A 25,386-nucleotide genomic window follows, 5' to 3' on the forward strand; every position below is an offset into this window, starting at 1 on the left:
GTATAAGAGACTCAGATATGACAAAAAGATAAAAACTGCATTGCTAGAAAGAAAGAAACCTGATATGAGAGGGATTTACCTGCTACCTGGCACTATCTGATCAATTGCAATGGGAGATGTGGGTCTGCAAGTGAAAGGTGAGGCAGGCATTGCAGGATGAGAAGACTGAGGTTTTATTTGGAAGAGAAGTCAAAGGACTAAGACACACATTTGGGAAAGGCAGGAGTAAATTGAGTGAGAGCAAATGCTTGCCAAGGCACACCTACCTCTAGACTTTGGAATGGGACTCAAGATACTGAGTTATGCCCTGCCTGAATGATGCCATTCCTGTGTTACTGCAACCTCTGGCGAAGAGCATGTATCAGAGTGCTGAGTCAGGCAGAGGATGAAAACCAAGATCATTCTTTATTATTTCAAGTAGCGGAGGACTGCTGTATAGATCTAAGGTACAGCTCTTATCATAATGCCCGGTAATGAAATTTCGTGGTTTGTTTCCTTTTCTTAACAGGAAACTTTATAAGCGCACATGCAATAGAACAACATTGTTAAAGGACTGCTGAGATTAGAAAGTCTTAAAAACTACAAAATACTTGAATAATTTGTGCAATCTTTGTGCAGTCTTCATGTGCGTTTGCCTTACGAAAGTTTTCAATTGCACGATTACTTGCCCTACGTTCTGTTGCAGGCACAGAAGGGGACTGCCTTGACGCCGGCTGAGAGCGGTGCCTGCTTCAGCTGTGCACTAGGTGACATGAGGCAGGTTTCACTTCTTACCGGTAGTTTTTCCCTCTGTTCTGTTTCAACTTTATTCTGCTAAGTTAAAGACAACAATTCATACATACTGGCGTTAACTAGTATTTCTGGAATGTACGATCACTTTACTGGCTAAACTTTGCCCAACTTGTTGGAGAAAAAGAGGCAGCTGTTCTGATAAATTTAAATACTCTATAAAGAACACAGTTTGCAGGAATTTACAACATTAGTCATTAGCCAACAAAGCTAATCTCTGTGTATTTTGTCTAGTAAAGAAAGTTGGTAAGAAAACCATGAATGCAAAATTAGAAGAAATGAATCTACAAGAGCGTAAGTAACAATGGACCAAATGTGAAAAAAACTTGCTTCAAAATCATGCCATGCTTTCAAATATTGTTTTAAATAGTGACTTTTAAGGTTGAGAAAAATCCCTAAGTCCCTTTATTCTGTTTCTGCCTCCACTAAAAGCAGTAGAATGCATACCATGATTACGCACATAACTCAAGGCTGTTTTCATGTATGAGAGACATCATTATCTGTTGAACCACATAATGTGACTTGAAACTCACTTCAGCACTTGAATTCTCCAAATGGGTGTGTGAACAGAAAATTTTAGGGAACAATTGCTTCCCGTTGTACCTCACTGAGTCCAGCTCTCTTGACACTAAATAAAGCATATAAGTGTTTGGACAGGAGCCTTTCAGATAATTTCAGTTGCTACTAGATGTAACGGGATTAACACAAACACTGGTAATGCTCTTTCTGTGTCATCACAGCCACCATTATTTTTGCAGGATATCAGAAACATACCTACACGGCAAGACAAGAGTTCTTCATATAAAATGTGAATTTAAGATGATAGTTGCTTGTGGTCATTGCTTGCAGTCTGTTCCCCTAGCTGATTGCAAATTAAGGTACCGTTTGGCGCAAGTGATGTTGCCGGACTGTTTACCTTCAGACAGGAACGTTGTTATTCTCCTTTGTCTTTGCTAAACCATTACATGCTGCTGCTGCTGCGTACTCTGGTTATTCATGAAACACTGGTGAAGCTACATCTGGGGGGAAGATGAGCCAACAGGTATTACTGCTGTTTAGATCTTTTGTTTGAGAACTTTCATTTTTGTAAATTCTAATGGACAAAGCCCCAAACGGTCTGTTATTATTTTGATGTTTTGCTTTTTCTGGCTTAGGATGAAGTAAATCTTGACGTTTGAAGCTGCCGCCCGGTGCAGACCCCGGCCCCGCCGCTGTACCGCCAGCACCATCAACAGGCGGCCGCGCCCGCGGCGCTCCCACCCTCCAGGAGAGGGCAGTGGCACCCCCCGCGGCCGCCCGCTCGGCCCGGCCCGGCCGCCTCGGGGCCGCCAGGGCGGCGGAGGCTGGCAGCCCCCCGCCCCGCCGGGCCCCCGCCGCCGGGGCGGAGCGCCGCCCCGCTGCAGCGGAGCCTTTGTCTCACCGGCGAGACACCCGCGGCTGGTCCCCCCCTCCTGCCCCGGCGGAGGCCCGCGTCCCCGGAGGGAGGAGCGGGGGAGACCTTCCGCAGGCCGCCCCGCACCGCGGGGGAGGGGGGAAGCGACGACACGGCGCTGGGGATGGTGGGCCCTTCCCCACCGGCCCGCTCCGCCCGGGTGCCGGCGCCCCGCCTCCGCGCCCCTCAGGGGCCGGCGAGGAGCCCCTGACTGACGGCCGGGAGGCGGGCGGCGGCCGGGGCAGGGCCGGGCCGGGCCGGGCCGGGGGAGAGGCTACCGCCGCGGCGCGTCGGCTGGAGGCGAGGACGGGAGCGGGCGGGCAATGCGCTGCCGCAGCTCCGTCTCGGCGCAGGCGGCAGCCTTGTGCAACCAATATGGCTGCGTGCGCCCGCGAATGAAAGGAGGCGCTTGGAGCTGAAGCCGTCTCCCCCCACCCCCTTCTCGCCCCGCGGCCGTGTGGCCTGTAGCGAGCGGAGGAGAGAAGTTGTCTGGGCTGCCCCGCGGGGAGGTGGGGGGTGCCCGGGAGGCGCAGGCCCTTCCCGCAGCTCCTGCTCCCGGCTGTCTCCCTCCCGGGGGCACGGGAGTGGAGAAGAAGTTGTTTCGCCGCCCGGGGGGGCGGAAAGGAGGCGAGAGGGGCGCCAGCTGGAGGAGGAAGAGGAGCAGCAGCCCCTGACGGCGGCTGGCCCCTCGTCTGCCTGAGGGGAGCGCGGCGGCGGCGGCTCCCGGCCCAGAGAAGGAGGAAGAGGCAGAGCCGTCCTCGGCCCAGGTCCTGCCCGAGCTCCGCGCCTCTTCCCCGGGACGAAGTTTCGCCGGGGGCCGCTGCGGGGGCGCCGGCTGCCGGAGGAGGGCGGCCGGCGGCGCCCCCCCTCGGCCCGCGCCTCCCCGGGGGTGGCGGTGGCGGAGCGGCGGGGCCGGGGGGCGGCGGCGGTGCGCGGCCCCGGCGGGCGAAGTTTGGCCGGCGGCGGCCTGCCGCGGCCATGGAGCCGAAGCACAAGGAGCTGCTTGCCCAGTGCCGCCAGAGCCTGGCGCAGGCCATGACCGAGGTGGACAAGGTGGTGGAGCTGCTGGAGGCCGCCGGCGCCCTCGGCCCCCGCGACCTGCGCGACCTGGAGGCGGCGGGCGGCGGGAAGGCCGACCTGCTCATCGCCCTGCTGCTGGCCAAGGAGCGGGACCACTTCCAGGACCTGCGGGTGGCCCTGGAGAAGACGCAGCCCCACCTGCTCTCCATCCTCTACCTGAACGGCGTGGCGGGGGCGCCGGCCGAGACGGCTGGTGAGTGGGGGCCCGGCGAGGCCCGGGGAAGGTGCGGGGCCGGAGGAGGAGGAGGAGGAGGAGGGCAGCGGCTGCCCCCGCCCACCCCCGCTGGGCAGCGCGGGCCCCTCGGGGCCCCCCTCCTGAAGGTGGGAAGGGAGCGGGGCGGCTGCGGGCGGGGGTCCTCCTTTTCCGGGGGGTGGAAGAACTACCCCATGGCTGTAGTTGGCCTCTCGATTCTTGTCTTGTGCTCCCGGCCCTTTGCCTTTCTCTTCTGGCGGGCGCGCTGGTACCGGCCCCCGAGAGGTGCCGCGGAGGCTATACGGTGCCTTTAGGAGAAGGCACCCCAGCCTGGTTCTTGCTGTTTCTCCCACCCGCTGAAGCCGGGTGCGCGTTGGGGGCCAGGGAAAACCCTACCCGAAGGGGTTTTCCTCCCCCGAGCTCCTCTAGGGCCGCCGGTGCTGTTAAGCAGTCGGTTCTTGAGCGGGCAGAGCTGTGAAACTCCCCCCTCCAGCCGGTCTGCTGGAATAGGCTGGCTGGCGGGACTCCAGCAGATGTGCGTTTGAATAAATGTTGTAACTATGTTTCTCCGGACAAACATATGTTTGTTTGAGGCTCTATTATTGTAACTCTTCTTGGTGGTTAGAACAGGAAAACAACTTAACTGCAAATCCAGACGAGAAGAATTTGACTGTAAACCTCCTTCTTAACTAAGTTGGGCTTTGACCCACAGGTCTTCCCCTGTTCTCCCCCTTCCAAAGCAAGCCACAGTCTACTTTTATGTGGACCGTACCAAGCTTTAAAATAATAATAATAAAAGATTTCATAACAATACACAAGGCCTTGCAAGCGCAGCTGTGTTTCTAGATGAGAAATACTTCAGTTGAAGTAAATGGTCATTCTGTGTTATAGGTTACAGATAAAGAATATGCAGTTGTCCAAGTGATGCGTAGGTATTCTCTTCCAGTGTGTGTCCAAGTTGACTGACTCAGAAACGTGGCGTCTTTTTGGTTTTGTTACCAGATTTGGGAATTGTAGGGTGACCACCTCTTTACTTAAGGAAGTGCATTGGGAGGGCTTGCTGCCTCTTATAAAGTATGCCATTTCGTTGAGAAAAGAAAACCCTTTAAGAGCTGCTTCCGTCTGGAAAATTGTGCTTGCATGTGCAGTCGCACTCTGTACTCTGCCCTTATTTGAATTATACTGTTGATGCTGGGAGTTTGGTAAACACACAGAATGCGTGAGGGTCTTCTGTTTTGTTTTATATCGGTGTATTACAGTGTATGGCCTTTTCTAGTGAATATGTGGCAGGACCTCACAGGATGGGGAAAAATGGACTGAACAATAGACTTCAACACTTCTAACATTATGTGGTCTGACATCAATGGGAGATGAGGGCACTCGCTGCCTTTCAGAATGGGACCCATGATGTTTTTGTATGATTAGATTAATGCTCGGTCTTGTCTTGTTGAGGACATGCATTAATGGTACTGGGCTACTAACATTTCCCAGCCTTAAAAACAAAGGTGTAAAACATGAATGCCAGGAAAAAATGAAGTGGACGTTGGATATAGTAATACTCTTTATTTATAAAATACAAGTTGGAATTGCAAAATGTCTCGCAACACTGAGCTCTCAAGGGAAAAGTAGTTTGATTGGCAAAATGAGCTGTATCTTCCTTGACTGAATGTGTTGAGGAGGCTAATCTGAGTTAAATTAACATCTGTGTGGGGAAGGATGTTCCCCTGACATGATGGGTTTTAAAATTTTATTGCTTTCATTTATCAGTAGTAATAAAGCGCTAACTTTGAGAGTTATGGTTTTGTTTCCCTTGTGATAAACATGTTTACAAATTAGTATACAGGAGATTGCTAACAGTAAGCTTAAGCATAAACCATCATGCACATAGGAAGGTAAAGGACCTGAGCTTTCAAACACTGTTGTATATATTCCAACTTTACTCGCCTGAGGAGGTCTCATGGTAACTAGTCATGAGGCTGCTTGTGTGCCCACTGAACACCTCTGCAAAATCCTGGTCTGTGTGCAAGTTTGTCCTGGATGTGTTATGCCAAGAGTTAATGTTTGAGGGTAACTGTGATAGAAAGGTTCTTGTTTGAACCTGTATTCAGATGTAATTGGGTTTTACTTTAATACCTCCCTGTAGGAAGTCTGACCACTCATCTGCTCTTCTCATGCCATTTAGGAGTTTCACTCCTTTTCACTGAGGATCGTGAAGGCTGATGAGTCAAGGCGCTTCTTGTTCTTTGGGTGTAGTAGCAAACTGTAAACAGGGTGGTGAGGAGAACTGTTGGATTCTGTGATTACAATACTTGGTGAAACAGTCCTCAGTGTGTATTATGTAAAACGCCTCTGTTCGTAAAGGCAAAAAAATATATGGCTTAAGCATCCCTTTAATTGAACCTATCCAGCTGAATTAATTTTTAAAATTACCATTAGTATATGCAAAAATGACAGTTTACAGTGGTACACTTAGTTTTAGTATTGTTTGGAAGAGGAGGCTAATATAAAGTACATCCCCTGAATGCTTGTTGGACATGAAAATTATTTATAACTAATAACTTCTTGTAGTAGTGTTTGCTAATTTCTTTTTCCAGCATGCTGCTGTTGTGAGGGAAATGGGAAGGTAATCAGCAACATAATTTTGTTGAAAGTTGCAGAATTCAGCATACAGTCTGCTCACTACACTAGCATGAGTGATTCTCCATCCATTTTAATATACGTGACGTGTACCATTACTTTGTGTTTTCTTCCTTCTCATTTTGAATATCACCTCCTGTTGGACTTTAAAGGTGATACGTAAACTCGGATGGAAACGCAGGCTGTTGTTTATACCAACGGTTCTTGTGGCTGGCTGGACAATGTAGAGCTGACACTTTTATAAGTATTTATCTACACAACACTGAGGGAAGTAAACAGCTGGTCTGACTGCTAAAGGGAAAGAACTGGGGTCCTAGTAACTGCCAAAAGACTTCCAGTATAGATAACTCTGTCTTTACAAGGAGCTTTCTTTTCTTTGTAGAATTTCCCTCAGTTCAGTTCCCATTTAAATGTATTTGTCTTCCGTAATAGCTTCTAATTGCTTGCTTTAAACCTAAACCTGTATAGTGGTTTGTGGATCACAGTTTTTCCCATAAAATGTATATTTTCAAGCTTGTTTTGTTTCGAATTTGGGAATAGGATGCTTAACAGTGTTAGTAAACAGAGTGCAAAATCTAACAGGAAACTACCTTCGGTCAAAACAGAAGCTAAACAAAGTGCAATTTGCTCTGTTTCACTTAGTCATGTTTAAAGACACTACTCCTTCCTTGAGTAAGACCTTTGAGTACCACATTACGCTTTTGTGTAAATGTTTTTGTGAGAAATTGGCTCTGCCCATGTGAAAGTGACTGTTTGGCTGATTTAAAATCTCCCAGTACTTTGCACTGGGACTAATTCTTTAAGTAGTGTGCCAAGTGTCTTTATTTATTTATTTTGGGGTGAGCTGATGGATTATTATTAAATACTTGATTAGGCAAATTACGTCCATCATGCATGTGAAAAATCCTGTGTCCTGATAGAATAACATATCCCTTCTAATGTGGAAATAAATGACTTCTGAGCATTCAGTTAGATATCTTAGTAAGCATATAGTATTTCATTATTATAATTGATATAATGTGAATTTTGTGACATAAAATGTATCCAAGACAAGAATACAGTGGAAAATACTTCATTGTGACAAGTACTATTAAAGATGTATTTTCTTTTAAATGTAATTAAAGGGCTAAACCAGAAATCTAATGAGACTATGTAGGCATTAGACTGCTTCAGATAATGTAGAGCTTTGTACTTACATTTTTATGATATTAAAAAAGTGGGAAAAAGGCGGGTTTGGTCGTCAAGCTTGGAATATGTTTTTGCTATGAACTTGTGGGGCTGCAAAGGCGCTCCTAGCCCTTTATCCTCAAGCTGAGTAGATCGTTAAATGTAAAAAGCTTCGCTGCTGGTTTCACAACTATTAAACTTTTACGTTCACAGTTTCCTTTTGTATTAGCAGTTAGTCTCCTACTTTTCTGTACGCATACAACTGCAATCAGTGAGTGTGCGTCTGTAAGGTTAACCATAACATAATGGCTTTTTTACTGTAAGGATTTAGCACCATTTGGGATTTTAAAATTAGAGCATGTTAGGCTTCAGAGGTGTTTTATTTAACAGTTTCAAGATAGGAATTTAAGTTTTAAAACTTCAAAATTTAAAACTCCAAATTGATTGCACTTTTAAAAAGGTTTTTAAGGGGGGAAGAAGGAACGAAGGAGGATGGTTGTAGATTGACTGTGAAAGTTTTCCTTCTATTATTTAATAAGACTTATTTTTCTAACTGTGTTTGGTCAGAGACCAAGTGTTACTTTCCAGTGCAAAAAGTAAATGTGGGCATTTATAGGAGTAGAAAAAAGTTAGAATTAAAACTTTTATAGCTTTTTAGAGGGATTATATCCACCTCTTCCCTCTGCTTTATGAAAAAAGAGTGAGTTGTTTCAGACGGTATCTGATTTGAAGTCACAGAGTTTACTTTTAAATATTGCAAAGTCTTTCAGCGTTTTTAAAAACAAACACAAAAGGCAAGCTCTGTATGTATGAATTTAGGAGATGGAGAGCTGGGACCTGCTACTCTTGCTGGCAGCACTGAGGACACCCGCAAGAAACGCAGTAATTTCAGGGTTGTCCTTGAGGAGCTGGGAGCGTGACTGCTTGGGGCTGGTGCCGGGGCCTCCACCTTGTGCCCCCTCTTCCCCGTCTCCCACACAGTGTTGACCGGTCCCCACAAAATGTTGACTGGTGACTGGTGAGAGGAGCTCATGAGCAGGGCTGAGAACCTGGGCTAGTCAGAAGCCGAGAGACTGTATGGAGGAAGGCTGGGAGATGTGGAGGCGGGATGTGGTGTTCTGTAGGAGCAAGTGAGAAGAAATGGCAGACTCGGGAGGTTGTGGGGTGAGGTAGGGGAAGATGACAGTACAAGTGCTCGGAGAAGATGAGAAATAATGCTGGAAATGTGCCTTCCCTGGGAAAGGAGAGAGGGGAGAATGAGGAGAGATTGTAAAAGCATAATTTACTGACTCAAGGACTGAACTGACAATTTTGCAATTAAGTACAATTTACACTCCCTTCCGTCACTGAGAATTGAAGAGTGGGAGAAGTAGAGCAGTATGTCTGCGTTTTTCCAGACCTGTTATTAGTTCCCAGGGTAGCTTTGCAAGCCTTGTTACAGGATTTCTTAAACTGTGCGGATGAAAAAGCAGGCAGCATTCAGAAGTCACACTAGGAGAAGTACAGGTCTTCAGCAGTGCTGAGCAGTAATTAAACTTCATAAAATACCCAGTGCTAGTTTTGTAGTACCTGTGTCTTCAGATGATCTCAGATTTGTGGTATCTCTTGGAATTGCCAGGCTAAAAAAAAAAATGCAGGAAGTTTCTGGCAAGTGTCTGGAGGGGTATTCCCAATTATATGTCTAATAGTAAGTGAATGGAAGCAGGCTCTTAATCCCAAAGAAGGAAACGCGTGTTTTAGTAGTTCACAGATCCCAAGGGTGGTAGTTCTCAATTAAATTTTTGCTGTGCTCAGGGAGGGGGTAGAAAGAAGGCTGGCCACAGTAAACTCAGGGGGACATGGTTTTCATCAGTGTAAAACGAATAATAATAAATTTTGTGATATCAGTGGTATCAGTTATCAAGCTGCTTTGGACTCATGCAGGACTTGGTGAGGAGAGACATACATTTTTGAATGTTTCTTTTAGCTTGTTACTTCTATGAGTATCCTGAAATAGAAGCAGAAATTTCACTTTCAGACATGATCAGTAATAAAAGCCAACAGCTTTCTGTAACTAGCTCCTTATTTATTTGTTAAAGCTAAAGATTGCCTGTCTCAGAGGTTTCAGAGTTTTAGCTTGATTTAATGACTGTTCTCCATCTCATTGTTCTGCTGTAGCTTTAACCAGTGTTGGCTGCTGTGAGTTTTTTGGACCTTTGGTATAGATAGTGAAGACCACAACCACCACATGGGTAGTGACTTTGGGCTTTCCAGTTCTGTTAGCAGCTTGCAATTTGAGCTAAGTAGTCTTTTTCCTTTGCTGCTTGCTTTTACCACTTTCTGGGTTTTTTTCTTTGTTTCTTTCAATCTGCTACTTAGCTTCCCTTGCTCCTGGTAACTCTCTTTAGGACTAAGTGGAGAAAGATAATTGTTATTTCAGTTATTATTTTATAGCATTACAATTTCTTATTCAGAACCCCGGTCATTAGAAAGATACCAGTAAGTCTTGATAAATTCCTTCTACTTTTCACTTTTTTCTAACAATTCTTATGCTGTAAAATCTCAAGAACAGAGGTTTCGTCTTTCAGAGCTGTTCAGTCCCCAGCACATATTGGGTGTTACAGTATGAGGCAATGAGTTCTGGGGTGTTTTTTTTTTTTTTAATAAACAATCTTAAAATGCTGTACAGATAATAAAGCAAAAACATTGCCTTATATAAAGTGTTCATAGTATTGATTGAGATGGCAAAACTTGTTAGTGCCTATAACATTGTATGAAAAGGGCTGTAGTAACGAAGTTGAGGCATCTAGGCTTCTGTGACTTTGCAAATTATATTGAGTAGTCAGTGCTGAAACACTATTTGTGACTTTCAAGTTGGAAGTCATTGGCTGCTTTATTGTGAACGGTGATGATTTAGAACTAAATCATTCCGATGTAGGAGCTGGAAATGTCCCACCGACTGAGCTTTGGCTTGAGGCTAACCAATACTTTTATAATGAAAGCATAAAAGAACCGTGCTATCCCCTGAAGAGATGAGTGTTGTTAGTGCATCTTGAATGTTGGAGCCTGGCTCTTCCAAAAGGGACATATTCTGGAGTTCTCCGTGTTACTCTGGTATATTAATTCTTGTCAGTGCAAGATAGAATTACTAAAATGTTGAAGGAGGCCCATAGTACTATAGCTTAGAAACCGGTTCAAAATACCTAGTGTACAATGTTTGCTGTATAATTGGTATATTTTTATGCTTGCCACAGGTTGTGGTGCACTGGCAGGTGTGTTGATGGTGGTGTGTTGATGGTAATACCAGCATCCCTTGCTGTTGTAGCTAACAAACAAGGTTAAATTTGGGAACTCCTGTTCCCAAACTCCTGATCTCCACAAGGCACCCTTTGCAGGCTTGAGAAGCTGGTGATAGCAGACGGGGTACCTAGAATTGATGAATCTTGAAGAAGCTGATAGAAGCACTTGGTCACTTGGGGTGAACACTTAAGGATATTTTTCTCTACAATGTATGATTACTGGGCAATACAGAATAACTTACTAGAACTGGAAGGCCTGAACTGGTGGCAGAGGAGGTTAAGAGCAGGCCATTTTTTTATATATAACTCCCACCTTCTTCTTCCTCACAACTTCTGAAGCCTCTAATTTCACAATTCCTGGGTTGAGTTGCTCAGCAGTTTGCTTGTTCACAGCATTAATTAATTTGTTCTGGAGAGCTGCCGTTTATATTTTAGAATTTTTTTTTTTTTTGAGTTGGCTACTAAAGGAATTGAATTTTCAATAGGCCATATTGCCCTGATTCAGAAGCTTTCCAGGCATGTAACTGGCCTGTAGTTGGAGAAAGAAAGAAAGCAAGAATGTAAAACCAGTAAGTGTTTCAGCCGGAAAGCTGGGGGGGATTGGGTAAAAAGGAGCAGTCTAAGGGTTGGTTTTTGGCAGACTTTTTACATAATTGACAATTTATTGTGTAATCAGATGATAAACCAAGAAATTTTCCTCCTCCCCACCCCCAAACCCTCAAAGCCAACTTTCTTTAAACTTATTTCTAAGTTAGCTTTCCTAAAAATCCAGTAGGGAGCATTCACTCTTATTAATACGCCTTGTGGCAACTTTCTTGCCCCTTGTGCCTCCTCTCCTTCCACCTTGGCTTTTTATTCTACCTGAACATAATTGCTGATTCATGAACATGCTTATTATTCATGTACTTACCCTCCAGCATGTGAGTAATCCCCGTTCATATGCATCAGGTTAGGCATGTGCAAGTGTTGGCAGGATCCAGACCTTGCATACTAAGCTCTTTGGATTAGGCAATGTCTTCAGTAAACCACCGCTTGTATGCCTGGGCCTCAGAAAGTGAGGCTGATGGCTGTTTGCTTCTCAGTAGTGCTCAAAATGGAGTTTGTGTAGGAAAACATAGCTGTAGTATAGGTTGATGCATTTTCCTTGAGGATTGATGTGAAATGTAGTTGGAATTCGGGACTCACTTGGTGCAGGAGAGCTATGTCCTGTTGATGTGGGTGCACCAAAATCTTTGCTTTTCAAGTATATTCTTTCCGAGACAGATGGACTGGCAGGTGTGTGTATGTATTGTTTTCTTTAAAAGCATCAGAACTTTTGGATTGGGGAAATAAAGCTGGTGTGGTACATATCCGTATTAAAATTACCAAATACAGCTGGTAAACTGCTACATAGATGTTCATGTGGTATTTTAATAAGCATAAAATTATATTTATCTCCTTTATTGTTTCTGTTTCTTGTGGATAGCTTTCTCCTGTTGCATGCTTTTGTGGAAAAATAAGTATAGGAAAAGATAGTTTTTGAGACTTGGGTAACTATGTGATCTTGCTCTTTTGGAGCACTTAAATAATTTCAGTTTGTCTTCCTTGTTTATGATCTTCTTGCAGAAAGAGGGGTTGATTGAGTCATTGGGAGGTCTTCAAGTGGAAGTCAACAGGAGATTGACAGATGTGGTTTTAGTGACTTCTTTCTTTCAGGAAAGCTTCTTGTTATGCAGTTTTAAAGTTCTCTTAAACACTTCATACGTGATCTTGTGAACGTTTGCAATGATTTTTAAGAAGGTCTACTTTGCATTTAGATCATGATGTTCTGTTGTTCAGGTGGTGTGCAAGTGAGCATGTGTTTAATGGTAGTGAAATCAGGTTATGTAAAGGTTTTCTTTGAGGCTATATGCATCACCACAATGAAAATATTCAGGTATTAACTTCACTTAATCTTTAAAATAATCATGAATGTCCAGTCTTTTTTTTCCCTTCTGAATGCTTTTATGAGAAAGAGTGATGTTATTTGAGAGCTCCCTTAACTTTTAATTGCAGATGGGGCATGTTGTATTTTTAACAGATTTGCTCTTTCAGTTTGTTAAAGGCCATTTGGCTTAAGTAGGTGTGGTTAAAAATAATATAAAAAGCTTAAGTCTTAAACAAAAACACCCCCCCCCCAAAAAAAAAAACAAACAAACAACCAAGCCTTAAACAAAAGTAGGCTTTCCCTTGTAATTTATCAATTCTGTGGTTGTTGTTGTTGTCAGCTGCTACATCATGTAGTTCTTGAGTTGGGCTAGACCTGGAATAAGCTGTGTAGGTACAACCTGAATTTTAGAAATAATAAAATCACAAAAAGCAATGCTAACCCCCCTCAAAAAAAGAGGTATTGTCAAGAGGGAATTCACTTTCAGTTATGTTGTTTTCACCTTAAAGTGTTGGTATTTTTTTCCCTTTTAACAGAAAGGAGTATTAAAAATATAACTTTCTTGTTCAGTCTCTTTCCTGCTTTCTGCAATGGTCCTTGGGATGCTCAGGCTGCCTGTTTGTTTCCTCTTTATTTAGATATGCTGCAATAGCTTTCCTTTAATGCTCTACCAGTGCACAGACATCCTTTGGTTTTTTTGCTGGAGAAATGTAAGTGTCCAAGGCTTCTAGTTGCCATTAGGGCATATTAGGAAAGGACACTTTCTGAAGATGCATTTACAACTTCTTTAGGTTAAGGGTCTGATTAGTCTGCCTTAATGGGTTAAAAAAAACAACGCAAAACCCGGTTGAGTAACATGAGGCTGACTTAGGTATAGACTGCAGACATGAACTTTGAGATATTTAGTGAGTTATTTTTCTAAATCGCTGGCCTTGAAAATGTCTAGGCCAGCACTTTAAACTACACTAGCTCATGATTTGAATATATTCATCTGTTACCCTGGTTCATGAACCTTTCTTGTTTTTCTGGCATCTATGCAGTACTCAGGAGTATTTTGTGAGCTGATTGCTGCAAGTGGCAGAGCAGTGTTTTGACTGAGCAGGAGAACGTTCCTTGATAAGGTTGAGAAGCGGTTTCAGATATTGAGGTCAGAGATACTTTCTGCCTTGGGTTTTAGGACTTGGTAGGGTATCAAAAGTATGGATATTAATATGAAAATCAGTAAATATATGAAGAAAATCTTCATCTGCCAAGGCTGGTGACAGTCCTGTTCTGTACAACGTTGTTTGGCTGAAATCTGTGTGTAATGTGTGCTGGACTGGAAGAAAACACAATGTGTAAATATGAAGCTCTTTTTCTATCTCTGGCTGAGTTGATCTTCAGTGATAACGCTGTGCATATATGACTTTCATAAAATTTCATTTGCCAGGGAGTATGCCATTATATTGTCTAGAATATCAAATCTCAATTTAATTTTAGAGCCAACTATAGCAAATTCATTAAGTGCTGCAAGAAGCCAGGTTGTTAGTATGGTCTTAGCACTGAACTTTTACTCTTACGGGGCCCCTGATTTCCATCTTTCCAGTGATAATGGGAAGGTAAAGGAAGACTGGTGAAACTGTAAGGATTGCAGGGTGGCTATTACCTGGCTATGGTGATGAGCAGTTTACTGTGCGTACTGTGCTATACAGCGTACTCTGGTGTAAGGAATTTTAGGCTGCTACACTGCGTGTTGCTCAGCGTCTCTGGAAGGTTAAGTTCTTTTTTAATTCTTCTGCATCTCTGCATTGCAACAATACAGTGTCGAGTTTATTGGTTTTGCTCCGAATCTGTTCAGCTTTCTCATGGACACATGAGCCAGATCGTATCTGAGGGTTGTAGTGGCTGATCTAGGGAATCCACATAAAATGTTCTGTGAATTCATCTCATCAAATGCATTTATATGTGTATGTTTATGCATGGAAATTTTTAATATATGCTGCTTTAGTAATGAAAAACACTTTGGGGGGGAGACATTTTTATATTGAAAGTAACTGAGACTTTTAAAGACCTGTTCTCTCTTATCAAAATGATTTAGCTTATTCCTACAATGTATTTAAGAGAACAATAAAGGAAAAAAAACCTACCCAAAATTAAAGTTTTGCTGAAGTATGATTGCATACATTATCATTACTGTGTAAGACACAAACCCACAGTAATCTCTAAAATCATTTTATAGCACATTGTGGTGAAATAATAGCCTGTGAAAGATAATAGCGAGCTTCCCTGGTCTTTATGACAGTGAGAGGAGGTCACTTTGGATCATGGGGGCTTTAGGATTTCTGACCTTGTAGATTAGATCATGAGAGTTTGGCCTTTGATTTAATCCCAACTAATATCAGATGTTGGATAGTATCCGGATTTTATGTAGAATTCTTAGTATTAAAAATGCTTTCTTTTCTTGTTTCAGAAAATCACTAAGAGTGTGCTTAATTTTCTTAATGATTTCAACAGAACTTTGTTAGCTTATGGAGGGGAGTCTCATTTGGCTGGTTAAACTCTGTTCACTATCTTCTGCTGTCCTCATGTGTTTTTCAGTTCACATGGGGTGTATTGTGAAGATAGGCTTCTCGGCTTTCCCGACTGAGCACTCGGTATCCTTTCATGATGGTGGTATTAGGGGACCTGTTACGTTTATGCAGTAATGCACACACACAAAGTTGCACATCTTAAAAGGTGATGAAATGGAATATACTGTTTTAAGTTATTTTTTTAATCTTGTTTAATACTACAGAATTTTAATCTAAATGTATTTTTTGTGTTGTTCTCCCTGCCCCTCAGCTCTAAATAGAGCTTATAATTGTGGTAAGATACTGTATAACATTGTAAAGTAAAGAACCCAGGAGCTGCTTCTGTGTTCCCCACTTTTGCTTTGTAGAAGATACACATGTAAGAAAGTGTTAGTAGGACAAAGAACTCTGCGTTCCCTTGAGAGATAGCCTTACGTTAATGACTTTTTCAGTGAGACTCAAAAAAAATAAAGATCAGTTACACTTTTTTCAAAATTAATTAAATTCTGATTTGAAGAAATTACATCGGACATCTGCATTTTATGTTTATGTTCTGAAGTTATTCTGGATAGCAAAGTTGTTCTGAGCATTTGTAAATAAAAGAAATAAATAGGTGTGGCATGTTGGAAAGTTGTAATGAAGCATCTGTATCTTTGGCTGTTGGATTGCAAGGTACAGCAGTGGCTAGGCTTTTCCAGAAAGGACTTTTTAAAGTTCTTGAAGAAATAAACTTGTTCTTGAGTTCTGTTGTGCTGGATAAAAGTGATTTGGGGAAGTTAGTCTTTCTGCTCCAACAGTTGTTGTGGCTTTTTTGGGTTTTTTTGGGGGTTTTTGTTGTTGTGTTGTGTGTGGGTTTTTTGTTGTTTTTTTTTTTTTTTTTTTTAAATAAGTGCATTATAAATAAGTACATCTGCAGCCTTCTGAACATAAAATTCAGGTCTGTAAAAATGCTTATTCATATCACGGGTGTTACTGAAATTATGTGGTTTTTTCTTTTAAAAACTTAAAAGCAAGTGCTTTGTGGGTTTTTTATGGATTTATTAACATAATGAAATACACACACACATATATATATATATAAAATTTTCCCTATAACCTTTCTCAGATCAAGAATAGAGCTTAAATAAAGTAACTTTGAGTCCTTGAAAGTTTCGTTCTGTTGTCTCTATCAGATATAGTGCATATCTGCATTTTTGGCTGTAAGTGGCATCACAGGGAAAAGCTGTTATTCTGAGTCTTCTAGACAGCTCTGTGTTCACTAAGAGCTTCATTAAGAGTGAACCTGCTAATGCTTAAGCTAAGACTGCTCATTTCATGCTAGTATTAAAAACAATTTCAGCTTCAAATAATCCTCCTAAAAAATGGCCTTTTAGAGAGAAGCTTTCTTTGCCAACTGCCTTCTGTGTAATTTCATTTCAGCCATTTTGTGGATGTCTAAGCTGAACATCCATCATTACTGATGTTAATTGCCTTGCCTTAGTTTCCTAGTGCAAAAATTGGGAATAAACATTGTGGAGGTAAGTGTGAGAATGCTGTTAATGGAATGATCACCTCTGAAGAACTCGGGGACTTGTGCCATGGAGAAGAGGGAAAACGATGTGTATTCGGAGCATGACGCGAATAATGTATAGTTAATCAAGTATGAGGCAACTCATTGCTTTTTTCACCAGTACTGTTGTAGTTGTTGCCACTCTAGTAAAATACATCTGTTCTTGGCATATCAGTTTGAACACAAAAATTAAAGGTCAGGATGTTTTTTGAGCTGAAGTCCAGGGCTTGGGCATGGCCAGATATGCTGTGATCCATAATTGAAAATGTGTATGAATACCCTTAACTCTATTTTGTTCTTAGATTTGTCAGTTCATGACCTTAAAGTTAAGAATTTGCCTCTGAACGTTTTACCAGATTTCACTTCCATTACATAAGTCTATGTCACGATTACTTTTTCAACTACTGTGTAAAACTCATACAAAAAGCCCTTTGCAGCGTATGGCAGATGTAGTTGATTTTCCCAGCTCGGGTGGGATAACTGTGGTAAAATGGTTAGTGTAAATTTACTGATAATCTTTGCTGCTACTTTCAGATATGCAAATGGTTCACATACGATGATGGAACGTGAATTGACTGCATTATGCGAAGACATAATATTCTTTTTTTGCTGTGCTCAAATGCTGCTTGCAGATCTGAAATGGAAACACATTAACATTTAAAATGTGCAATCTTAATACTGTTTTCAGACACTAAGCAGAAAGCGTGTTCATGGGTTTGCAGTTAGTGGAAAATGTCAAACTAGATGTCATATGCTTTGCTATTGGATATTCCTCTTCAATGCTGATGCTGTAAGAAAATGGAAAATTATAGAATTATAGTTGAGTTATAGTTGCTATACTGTGTTTAGACATGGGATTGCAAAATTTGTCCTCCGAGTGTAAAGATGTCAGTTCACTTTCATGTGAAAAGGTGATTCGTAGGTGGAACAGGGCATTTTTGTCTCTTTCCTCAAAATTGGCAAAGATTGCTAATTTCCATGAATGCATGGATTATAGCAACAGTAACGAATTGAAGGCTTTTGGAGAGGGTTTCTATCATTCAGAGAAACTAATACGTGAATGTGAACACTATGGCAGAGCAGATCATGCATTATGAAAACATAAACGACTCGCCAAGTTACATCTTATTTTCCTTAGAATTTATGTTCAAAATGATGTTTTTTCAACAATTAATCTCACTTTATGGGTTCAGAAGTTTCAGTGCAGTTTTACAGTTGGAGAGGTTTGAAGCAGAGAAGGGAGGAGTTCATCCTGAAGGACAGAAATGAAGCTGGGAATGCAATACCTATTCCAGCACTCTGTTAGACAGTGCAGCCCACAGAAACAGGAGTGCAATTGTCATTATTTTCAAAATTAGTGCCTTAAAATATATGATGCAAACTAAAGCTAATATTAAAGTGCTGTGACTGTATCACAGTAGCTGTGTCTTCCTGGTATATTTTGACAAAAATAGCCTACCACCCAGTACAAAGAAGAAATACAGGAAAGCCTGCAACCTCTCCCAGTGGCTTACTGCTGATGGACTTTGTAATTACATCTGTCTAACTCCATCTGTACCCTGCTCGGCTAGAGGTTGGATTTAAGATTAATTGTATGACGGAGGATCCTGACTTACAGCTGTATCTTAATTAGAATTCACAATCCACTTTACTTAAAAATATCTGAAAACTCTTTTCTAAAATAACACTGATTATAGGGCAAATGAAAACATTTTGATCTTTCTTTTTTCATCATTTGGGAATAACTTAAGTATATATAAATATATTCCCATGAGATCTGGTTTATTTCTCTCTTCATCTTACTCTTGGCTTCTGTCATCTTGCTTATTGCTCTTTGCCTTTTTAATTAGTAGGAAAAAACAAGTAGGAATTACTTTTCTGTGGCCACAGTAACATTTCAAATATTATTGAATGCTATGAAAAAAAAGTGCTATTCTATGTTTTGAGATTTACAGTTGTTGAACATAGCTCTGATGTTGATACTAAATCCCTTTGAGTTGGGTGGATAATATTTTACTTAGTGTAATTAATCACTTTTTTTCTGGAAAATACCACATTTTTCAGAAATAAGTAGTTCAATTCTTGAACTACAGTACTAAGGTTGAACTATGATGGAAAGGTTGTTGCATTTAACTCTTATGTTCTGGTGGTGTCCTGGCTGAAATGGATCTGTTTCTAAAAGCTGTCATTTGAAAGTATTTAATGAAATTTGCAGGAGTTAACATTTACCAGATTTTGGGAACTCTCAGGATGCAGTCTTGTGAAGACTGATAGAGATATTGTGTCTGTTCTAATGATTTGGGTAAGAGGAGAAAAAGAAGGAAAATATACACTTATCTTTTATTTGGGTTAATTTAATCTCAAGTGCTACAATGTAACTTTAGAACTGGTGTGCTTTGTGGGTGTTTTTAACTCTGTAAAGCCAGATTTTCTTTCGGTGAAGTGAGTTTCGGTAAGATAACCTCTTATGTCTTAAAAGGAAAAAGGGGAAAAAAAAAAAAGGGAGGAAGTCTTAAAGACCTTCCTTGAACAGCATCACTTAAGGTGCATAAGCATATACTCCTCTTAAACCCAAGAGAGGAAGTGTTCTTTTGCTTTATAATGATATTGTTGCTTTCATGAGTTAAGATGATTAAGTATGACCCTAATGTTGTTAAACCAGTGCCTGAGTTCCTGATACGATAATTTGCAAACAAAATTTGCTTTCTCATACTGTAAGTTGCATTCAAGTTTGTTTGGCAGCATTTGGAAGTTAAATGCCCTAGCTTGGTGCTTCCTTGCTCCTCTTGAAGATCCTGCAGGGGAATGATCTCACATGTGAAAAAAGATGCTGGACTGAAAGAAAAGCATGAAAATATTTTCAAACCTCAGGGTTTCTGTATTTTATTTGAAACTTTGTATTAAGCACCTGAATCATGGGTTAATAACTTTTAAAGTTCCCTTAAAAATTAGGAAAATGAAGTTGCTTTTTACCCAAGACATAATGTAGCTTTTGAAAATATGAAAATATGCAGGTTTGTATACTGATTGTAAGTGTTAACAACTTCATTTTCCTATTTGTTTTTTTAAAATGCTATTCATAACACCAAGTTCATAGAATCACAGAATCATTAAGGTTGGAAAAGATCTGTAAGATCAAGTCCAGCCATCAACTAACCCCACCATGCCCATTAAACCATGTCGCACAATGCCTCGTCCACACGTTCCTTGAACACCTCCAGTGATGGTGACTCCACCACCTCCCTGGGCAGCCTGTTCCAGTGCTTCACCACTCTCTCAGTAAAGAAATTTTTCCTAATATCCAGCCTAAACCTCCCCTGGCACAACTTGAGGCCATTTCCTCTTGTCCTGTCACTTGGGAGAAGAGGCCAACACCCACCTCTCTGCAACCTCCAAAAAAACCCGAAAACAACTCCATGGGCTGCAGGGGGACAGCCTGCCTCACCATGGTCTTCCCCACCGGCTGCCAGGGAATCTCTGCTCAGCACCTGCAGCACCTCCTCCCCCTCATCCTCAAGTTCTAATGCGTGTTGCCATTTGGTAGCAATCTACACAAGGTCTGCGTTCTGCCGCAGCAGGAAAATAAAGCTAAGTAACTCTGAGGTTCAGGGTGTTTTACAGCTGGCCAGAGGTGGTCGCTGTGAAGGCCTGCCATAAGACTGTGTGACTTGATTATGTGACTGTTCAGACTAGTTGACTCGAGCTAATCTCTGATTAGTGAGTGATCTTTAGCCTTACTGGAGCCATGCTAAAAGTTAGTGAAGAAGTAAGAAATCTGATCTGATTTTTTGCTAATGGATCATCTAAGAACTTTTTTCTCTTTATTTGATGAAAAGGCTGGGATGGTATAGAGGTGTCTTGACATCTTGGCCCTATTTTTGCTTGCTTCAGGCCTGTCTTTAATAGTTTTGCATGCATGTTTGGAACTGGTGGTTAAAAGGGGAAGTTGTGTCATGGGGAGCAGTATTACTGAGAGAGGAAATAGTCCTTCTGGGACAGTACCGTGGGATTTGAGCTGATGAGAAGGGCAGTGCCGTGTGGTGGAATAGATGGTGTTGATCCTGGCAGCGTCTTTAACAGAGAAGAAACCACAACTGGGTTTCTTTGTAAGGAGGTGTATCTTGAATTGTTGTTTATAGCATATGTACAAAACTGAGAAGCTTTACTTTGTGCTGATCATACTTTCTGAAGGGAATGTTGTACTTTGTTGCTGCAGCTTGAGTGCCTTTGGCAATAGGGTGTGATTTTTGTCTTCGCTGATTACTCCACAGCTTCTCGCCCCCTTCTTCATCAGTCTCTCAGTTAACCTGGATGTTTAGGAGAAAGAACCATGGTATCTATCCTTTATAAACTAAAATTATGTTATATGTATGTTAAAGCTACTTAGCTCATCTCGGGAATTGCACTTTAATTTTGCAGTAAGCTTTATACAGAAAAAAACCAGTGTTGTAGTTATTTCCCTAGGTTTGGGGGGAATCCGAAAGCTAGTTTTGCAAAGAAGCCAATAATACTGCTTTATAAAGGGGCTGTACTGCAGCACTAAAATTCATCTGTGAGTGACCTCTTAGAACTCTGTAACTCTACACCAACACATCCTAATTGTCTGCTCAGGTCACAGCCAGCCTTTGTTGTCCCACAGACCAAGGCAGGGTACTGGGCCAACTGGTTCAGCTGCCGCCCTGGTGCTGGCTTAGAACAACAGCCCTTTGTTGTGCACCGGGCTGGGTGCGCTGCCTGAGGACTGCGGAGCCCGCCGGCCAGCCTCCTCTTGACTTGTGCCTCAGTAAAGTGTACAGTTTGGGTTACCACTAGTAGCGTAAAGTCCAGGGGATATCTACGGTGTTTTTTGTTTGGTTTTGGCTGTGAAGGTGTCTGCTCTGTGCTACGTGCACAGGTTGTAGTGCCTGAAGTATGACAGTATTTCCTGGGTGGGTTAGCAGACCTAGACTTTTCAATCTGTGTTCTCGCAGGTATTCAGCTTATGTTTTAACTTATACCAGTGATATTTCTTGTAAAAGCTTACAAGGAGGTTTGTTTGCTTTGGGTTTTTTAACTGCTCTTCAGCAACTCTCGGACAAAGACTTGTACTCGTTTATAGTTAAAACTAATTTTAGGGTGCCTTTTCCAGATCTGTGTGGATAAATGTCCTGGTATTGAGAAGAAAATTTTAAACAGAAAAATGTTGATACATGCACACTGTCTTATGATTCCAAGGATTTGGAAAATCTGTAATATGGGTTGTTATGGAGATGTTGCTTTGTAAGAATATTGCCATGCCAGGAAGCATATGAAGAATTTTGAAACTGTATCTAAACTGGTTTGCGTGCAAGCCGTGCATTCGTGTTGCATTTATTCAGACATTGCTCCTAGGATTGTTAGTGCTGATTTTATATCTTCTTGCCACTTTAATACAAATACATTCTGCAGCTTGACTAAAGAGTACCAGTAATACTTGGTTGTTTAGTGTACGTAACTATAATTTCTTTAGCTCCCCTGTGCCTGCCCCCTGCCCCGCAGCATTAAGTTATATTTTTAAATCACAGGGACTAAGCTAAATAGTTAGCTTGATACACAGGCATAGAATATATGTTGGTCCATGCACAGTGCTTGGAAAAGTAGTATGGCTGCTTCTAATAACACTTCCCTTGTGCTTTTTTTTGGTAGTTTGTTATTCTGTTTTTTTTTCAAGCTTGCATTAACTCAGGCTGAAGGCTTATTTCATTTTATGAGCACTTGCTTGCTGGTCTCACTCATCCTAAAAGCAATGCTGAAGAGTGCAACAAGTACATTATTGCTATAATATAGTAAAAATAATGAAAATCAAGTGTTATGCAGGCAGCACCTGAAACCAGGCGATAATGACTATGGTTATTAAGCAAACTTGTCTGGCTTTAATCAGAGACCTGTTTGTGGAACACAGACTTGATGAGGAAGACAATAGCAACGTGATAATGACAAACCTTTGCTGGGTTGGGAGGACTTGGGAGTAGCATATATGAGATACTGTCTATATGATCAACCTCTAAGCTTTGGAGTTGAGACAGAAGAGGAGTTGGAAGAGAGCAGAAGCAGAAATGCATTACTGTAAAGCTGCACTGAAAGGTATTGGAAAGTTGAGCAGTTGCATTGGTGCTGAGTAGCTTTGTGGGCTCTTTGTTGGCTGTTCTTTTGGCTTTCTGCTTGGTTTTGGAAAGGAAAGGGAAAAAGGACATGAAAAAATTTGGAGTAATGTTTCTTTTTTCCTTTTATAATTCCTTTATGCTACTCTTGTCTCTTTCCGAGGGACTTGATTATAGCGTTGATCTGCATCTTGAACAGCAGATTGATGTATTTCAGCCATTCTTTGCAGTAGTTTGGCTGTAAAATACAGAAAATTGCTGTTTACAAGCAAAAACTAATTGGAATAAATTGCCGAAATTCCTTTAAAGAAGGAACAACATTTTTACTGGCAAATCAAACAGTCTGATGTCCAATCCAGCCACGACCTTATATGGTTCCTGGTAAGAATTGTGCAGTGTAAAGAAATGCGACATTCTAAGACCAAAATCAGGCTTTTCTGGTGGTTTGATTGTGGCAGTGTCATAACCCACTTCCCTCGTTCAGTAGCATGGGAAGCTCTTCAGCTGAAGTCCCAACCACCCGGGCTTCCTGTGGTTGTTTGGAGACTGATTAAAAGCCACACATGGGGGAAGAGAGTTCTTTTTTCCTTCGAAGAAAAGAATTTGGTTTTTTGTTCCACCCTCCCCCCTCTCCCTCCCAATATATGTGTTATAGTCATATATGTGCTGTGGAGTAATTTCTTCTTGAGCCTTTTTAGCTTTGTACAGTACCTGTAGCAGGCAATCCTGTCACATATCTTTCCAGATCTTATGTTGGTTCCTACACAGTCAGCTTTTCTAGAGAAAAACTTTCAAATTATTTCTTTCAAATTGACAATCGCTAAAACGGCTTGTTGAAAAATTTTCAAGCATGTCATTGGTTTGCACATATCTCACACCAAAATCATAGTTTGACAGAAAGGAAAGGCCCTTCTAAGTGTGATGTTGAATTTCTGGATGTGCAAGTGTGATGTATCAATTTATACCTTCCTGCGTTTATGATCATGTATAGAGAATATAGTCTTACTAGCAGCTGAGACTGGAAAACCAAGGCATTACAAACCTGGCTTTTGAGAGCTAGGGCTTTCTACAAGTGACTTCTGTGTAAAGGGAGGTGTTGCTAGTCACCATCCTCAGACATGGTGTTTTCATTTCTATACCCTCCTGCCCCGCCCTCCCCCCTCCTCGTTTTTTCATTCATTGTTTTAAAGGTCTTGTGGAACTTTTCATTCATTGTTTTAAAGATCTTGTGGAACTTTTCCTGGAAATCCCACAGGAGGGTTTTTATTGGCCATGTTGTTGGTAATGAAGTCTTGAGTTTGCAGCTGTGGAATCAAATGGAAATTGCTGTGTTTTGGACATGCCACAGCCTATATTTTGGATGGACCGAGGGGCATTAATGCATACCTTTTCCTGTAGAAGTTACTTTATTGTCACAGTGTTGATTCTGTGTGTGGAATGGGGCACAGCCGAAAGTGTCAATTCTGAAGCTTGCCAGGCTGTTCTAGAAGACCTGGTTGATTGAAGGCATAAGTGGGTCTGCAGTTTGGAGCTGTTGTTTTTTATGAAACTCTCATTCATAATTGAACTTATTTTAAAAAATACTTTTACTGAGAAAATTGAGATGCGTAGCTGATGTTGAAACATTTTCCGGAGCCTTTTTATATCTACACACACACACATTGTTAGGCACATCTGTAGTGTATACCACTGCAAGACATTCAGATGAAGGAGATTATTTTTAAGCATTATTTGCTGAAGGTATGAAACCTAAATAATACCCATTCTCAGTCCTTTTACTTTTGCAATAGTCAGTGTAATATTTCAGTAGTGAGGACAGATTTCAGAAGGAGCAAATTGCAATAAATTAACATGGTTCTGAGTTTTGAAAAGACAAATAACATTTCATCCTACATATCAGCTTCTTATTCCACACAAAAAAAATGTCACTAAGGATGAAAATAACAGTTAGGTGGTGCACAGCAGTTGTCTTCTGCTGGGGCTGTGCTGAGATGGTGGTATGCTTCCTGCAGGTCATAAAGAGATCTTCTGGCTGTTTTGAGGAAAAATAAGCAGAATGGGGACCACAGTCACCTTTGTGTGAAGACAAAGATTTGAACAGTCAGCAGCTTCTTTTTCAGTCCACAGGCAAATGTAGGGACAGAGTCCTGGGACAGCTTAAAGAACGCTTGGCTTTACTGTTCGCTTCACTGACGTGGCACTTAAATTATGTGAGACCTGCATCTTATAGGGGAAATAAACTTTGATTTTTCTATGTTTTAGATTACCGGGTTCATGGATTTGGTAAAAGATTAAATGTTAGAATATACATTTGTCCTTTAGTCTAGTAAATGGCAATTGGCACCCCCTCTGGTGGCACCATTTGCTGTCTCAGCAGACATAGGAATATCAAGACAAATGAACATTGGCTCCAGCTGTAGCTCAGGTTTCTCCAGGTTCTCAATTTCATCCCTTTCTCCAGTAGTCTAAAAGCACTCTCAAAGCTCACTCTTATAAAATTTTTGCTACATCCGTTCCTCTGTAGTGTTTTTATTCAGACAATAAGCCAAATTTTCTAGGCCTGACTTTTTAACAACCACAATAGTGCCATACTGGAGCTTCTGTCTTGGTAGCAGAGCGGGTTTTATCATTCCAGTTTTCTTTTCTATGTGTGTATACAAGCCGTGCTGACAGCTTTCCTGCCATTC

General features: G+C 41.6%; 1 protein-coding gene across 1 annotated transcript in view; it reads left to right on the plus strand.

Annotated features, from left to right (window-relative positions):
* The first annotated feature begins 3,199 nt into the window (after positions 1-3,199).
* DLG5 (discs large MAGUK scaffold protein 5) overlaps positions 3,200-25,386 on the plus strand; it is a 110,711-nt gene continuing 88,524 nt past the window's right edge. Inside the window, exon 1 of the mRNA XM_059820925.1 lies at positions 3,200-3,494. Coding sequence (XP_059676908.1) covers positions 3,200-3,494 — 295 coding nt within the window. The remainder of the gene's footprint in view (positions 3,495-25,386) is intronic.

Source organism: Gavia stellata, chromosome 9, assembly GCF_030936135.1.
Source record: "Gavia stellata isolate bGavSte3 chromosome 9, bGavSte3.hap2, whole genome shotgun sequence".
Lineage (NCBI taxonomy): Eukaryota > Metazoa > Chordata > Aves > Gaviiformes > Gaviidae > Gavia > Gavia stellata.